The sequence below is a fragment of the Nilaparvata lugens genome, unplaced genomic scaffold (genome assembly GCF_014356525.2).
Source record: "Nilaparvata lugens isolate BPH unplaced genomic scaffold, ASM1435652v1 scaffold10363, whole genome shotgun sequence".
NCBI classification, from domain to species: Eukaryota; Metazoa; Arthropoda; class Insecta; order Hemiptera; family Delphacidae; genus Nilaparvata; species Nilaparvata lugens.
Genome location: NW_024089029.1, coordinates 1,077 through 5,211, shown reverse-complemented (window position 1 = coordinate 5,211; position 4,135 = coordinate 1,077). Strand labels below are relative to the sequence as shown.

General features: G+C 34.9%; 1 protein-coding gene across 1 annotated transcript; it reads right to left on the bottom strand.

Annotated features, from left to right (window-relative positions):
• Window positions 1–295: 295 nt before the first annotated feature.
• LOC120355345 (transient receptor potential cation channel subfamily V member 5-like) lies at window positions 296–3,451 on the bottom strand (the record flags this gene model as incomplete). Its single annotated transcript, XM_039443696.1, is given in 7 exon segments — window positions 296–377; window positions 635–738; window positions 1,536–1,687; window positions 2,234–2,366; window positions 2,369–2,385; window positions 3,263–3,410; window positions 3,413–3,451. Coding segments are annotated over 7 exon segments (675 nt in total), but the record flags the coding sequence as incomplete, so codon positions are not given.
• Window positions 3,452–4,135: the final 684 nt, after the last annotated feature.

The following is a 4,135-nucleotide window of genomic DNA, read 5'->3' as shown; positions in this document are numbered from 1 at the left end:
TATTGACGATTGCCAAACAATATATAACTAAGCAATGTTGAAATACTGTAAATTCACATTCAAATGCAATCAAAGCCCATTCATGTCACGCGTAAAAGAGAAATATCATGTTGAAAGATAGAGACTATGAATATTATTTATTTCTTTTTGTATTATTTTTCATCATTTTTTCATTTGTATTTTCAAAATTTATATTGTAAAAGTGACATATGGGGGAAACACGTTGTCTCCATTGTGAATGAATAACTAACTAAATAATAATTGAGTAAGAAATATGCAATCTTTTATTATTCACCTGAACTGACAAATGCATTCCATTTGGCATGAAGCAAATCCACCAGCACTCCTTCCATCAAGTCCAAATGTTCATCTTTATCCTGGAACGAATAAATTGAATGAAGCATAGGAAAATTATATTTAAAACCAATGTACCCAGAATACTATAGGTATTAAACAATGTGTCCTAGTCACATTGGTTAAAACCGTGATTGCTACAAAAGTACCCAATCTACTACAGCTATAATATGCTATATTTTTATATTGAATGCTTCTGCCAAGGCATTTATGAGTATTGAATATTTTATAACAATTTTGTTGTCAAAGTCAACAGACATGTTCAAATATGATAACTCACCCCAAATACGACAAGATTGAGAGCCGAATCTTTGCTAATATTCCCTGTTTCAATATCTATTGTATCGATCAGCATCAAGGGATAGGCCGCACAAGTAATACTACCTGGAATAGAACGTGGAATAGATAAAATTTCAAAACTTCAACATATACATTTTTGAGTATCTATGATTTAACAATATGTGACAATGACAATATATTAAAATGTGTAAATTATAACAATTTGAAAGAATAAGACGTTGATGAAGTCAATACCCCTATATACTTGTTCAAACTTAATTTGAATTACAGAACCAGGTTTCATGGTAATTTAAACATCTTCAACATCTTTTATTTCAATTATGGAAGAATACCACAGTTTATCTTTCCATACAATCAAATTATATAACAGTTTATTGTTGGAATCCTGTTTATTATCCAATACTGTTACAGATTAGACTTTACACATTAGTAGGCCTAGATATAGTAGGTCTATTAGTATGCTGCCTATGATGTAACAAAATTGTAAAATAAGCAAGAAATAGGTATACTGTTTTAGGTGAGATGTAGTGATATTTATCCATAATGAAACACTAGAATATTGTCTATTATTAGTGATAGTATTAGACAATATTCTAGCGTTTCATATTAGTACCGGTATGTAAAATTTTTCAAGCCTCAATCATATCTGGGCTCTTGGAGTAAGTTATTAGTTCTATGAAGGCGAAAAATGATGTTCTCTCACCAATTTTCAGTAAATTTCTCGTTCAATCTTCATTATTTGGGAGATTATCATGTGATGCAACAAAATTGTAATAGGCTGAGCAAGAAGTAAGTTTGTAATATTTTTCAAGCTCCAACCATTTTTGGGCTCTTGGCGTAAGTTATTAGTTCTATGAAGGTAAAGAATAATTTTCTCTCACCAATTTGCCAGTAAATTTCTCGTTCGATGTTCATTATGTGGAAGAACATTTCAATTCTGGCCAACTTGGCCGCCAGTGTCAAAGGTGTCAAGTTCTGAATGTTTCTCACCGATACGTTGGCACCCAGCTCGTAAGCTGTGTCAAACGTTCCCGGAAATAATCAAATATTATTGAATACAACATTTGCACATAAATAAAGACTAACTCTAATATATCTCCTACCTTTCTATCGTAGTGTAAGAAACATATATAAAGACTAAATCTAATATATATCCTACCTTTCTATCATAGTGTAAGAAACGCAATGAGAGCTATACTCTCAATAAAACAAGTTGAAACTTGTCTGATGTGATAAAACAACAAATCTGTGTTGCCAAATTGTTCAAGATTATCAAGATTCTTCTAGTATATTACATAGTCCATACAAGATGAACTATTTCAAAAGAGCCACGTAGAATCTAGAAGAGAAGGGAATAAGATTAAAAGTTATACCGTATTTGAGGAGATTTGGTATTTCTTCATAACAAAAATACAACGATATTGTCAATACCACAATATATTTTTGAGAACGATTAGTACTTCATGTTTCATGGCACATTGCACCTCTACCACATCATTGAAGAGATTCAAAGTTTTATCACTGCTCATTCTCTTCTAAATGATAATAATTATTTTATTGAGAGTAATTAAGACTGACCATTTTTTCATAGATGACAAGCATGTGAAGAACAGTGTTGCCATTAGTGTCCTGGTTGTCGGGGTTGGCCCCCCTGGCTAACATGAGCCGATAGCACTCCTCCTGACCCAAACATGCAGCAAACGATAGCGGTATTCGCCCCAGTACACATAACTGCAACAAAAAATAACAAACTGTTGGTTCAAATATTGTATAATTTTTTAAGTTGAAGATTATATCACACATCAATTCTTTCTGATAGATCCACCATATAATGTTGAAAAATTCAGACAAGCATGATCTGGAATTAGAAAAGTAACTGAAAACTTGCTGAACTATGATGATAGAAGGACGGTGGTTTTATGGATTTGGTTTTACTGATTTTATTTTGGACACAGATTTTATTAGGAAAGGCTGATTTTATTGTCAATTTCATTAACAAAAAAAAACCTGCATCTCGATTTTCAATAAATTGGGGTTTACTGACAATATGTCAAGCATTTCAGCATTTCAACGGCAATCACTATCCTCCAATGCTTTATCAATTAGAAATGACTCAACTTCAAAATTGAGATGACAATTCCTAATACCTCTTTATTAGGAGGCCACTGGATGCTTTAAATATCAAATATCAAAGTCCTTTTAGTTCAGTATGGATAAGGTAACTACCACAATATCAACTTCACAACTACGAAATTGGTAGCCTATCGTACTCGTTGGTACTCAGAAAGTAAATGTGTTTTTATCCAGCTCCAGCTAGGCTTGTGCGTGGGTAAGAAGAAGGAATGTGATCAGATAAAACAACTTTGAGTGATTTTCAAACCACCGGGACGCAAAATTTCAACTCATAAATGATATTCAGCAGACTGAGAGCTGAGAGCAGATTGAGGACTGCAGTTTTTGAGAGAACTAGAGTTTTTGAAAAAGTTGAGTTTTGAAAGAACTGAAGTTTTTAAAGATCTAACGTTTTTGAAAGAACTGGAGTTTTGAAAGAACTAACGTTTTTGAAAGAACTAGTTTTTGAAAGAACTGGAGTGTTGAAAGAACTGACCCCTCGTAGTTGGTGACAGGCCAGAGATTGACCCATTCGTGATCGAAGGAGTCTGAGCGGGATGCCTTCTGGTCCTCGGGACACATGAAGTTGCCGAAGCAGCGTTCGTGGAAGTCGGCTCCCGAGTTCAGCAGGAACTTCACCATGCTGGGTCCTCGTTCACGATTGCTATGTGCAGTACGCTCTCTCCTGAAACCCATCACAATCCATTGAACAAAAAAGTGAAGAAGTTCTGAAACCCATCACAATTATTAAACATAAACAAATGTAAAGTATATTTTGAAAAATAACTGTTATGAAAGCGCCACACTCTCGTCAAGTCGCTGGCCAAATCATTTGTCAAGCGGCTCGCTGTATATACATCCATACAGGTGGAGTGAAGGCGAGCGGGCATAGTAGCCATCCACACTCGCACTCGTCGTCATTTGTACGCACTTGAAAAGATTGTGGAAGCGGATTAGAGAAGTTGTGAAAGTGACCGCCGTGATCTAGTGGGTATAGTGCTTGCGAAGCAGCCCAGAGGTCCCGCGTGAACAGTTTTGAACCAGGTTACTCCCGTGTTATCGGATGGGCACGTTAAACTGTCGGTCCCGGCTGATATATAACATCGTGAGGAACATTGACGGCTTAAATTTATACTCAGGAGAAGTGAACTTCTATCAGAAAGTTAGTCCTTATCAATAAAAGCCATACGAATATAAAACTATAAATATATAATAATAATTTCCTCTTTCGTTGTACATTTTCTATGCTTTTGTACTCTAGAGCGAAGCTCGGTTCCCCGATATTCATTATTAAGGAAGTTGTAGGTATCTCAATATGCTCAGGTATTAATGGTCAGGATAAAAGTATTAAGGCTGTCCAGTCAAAATT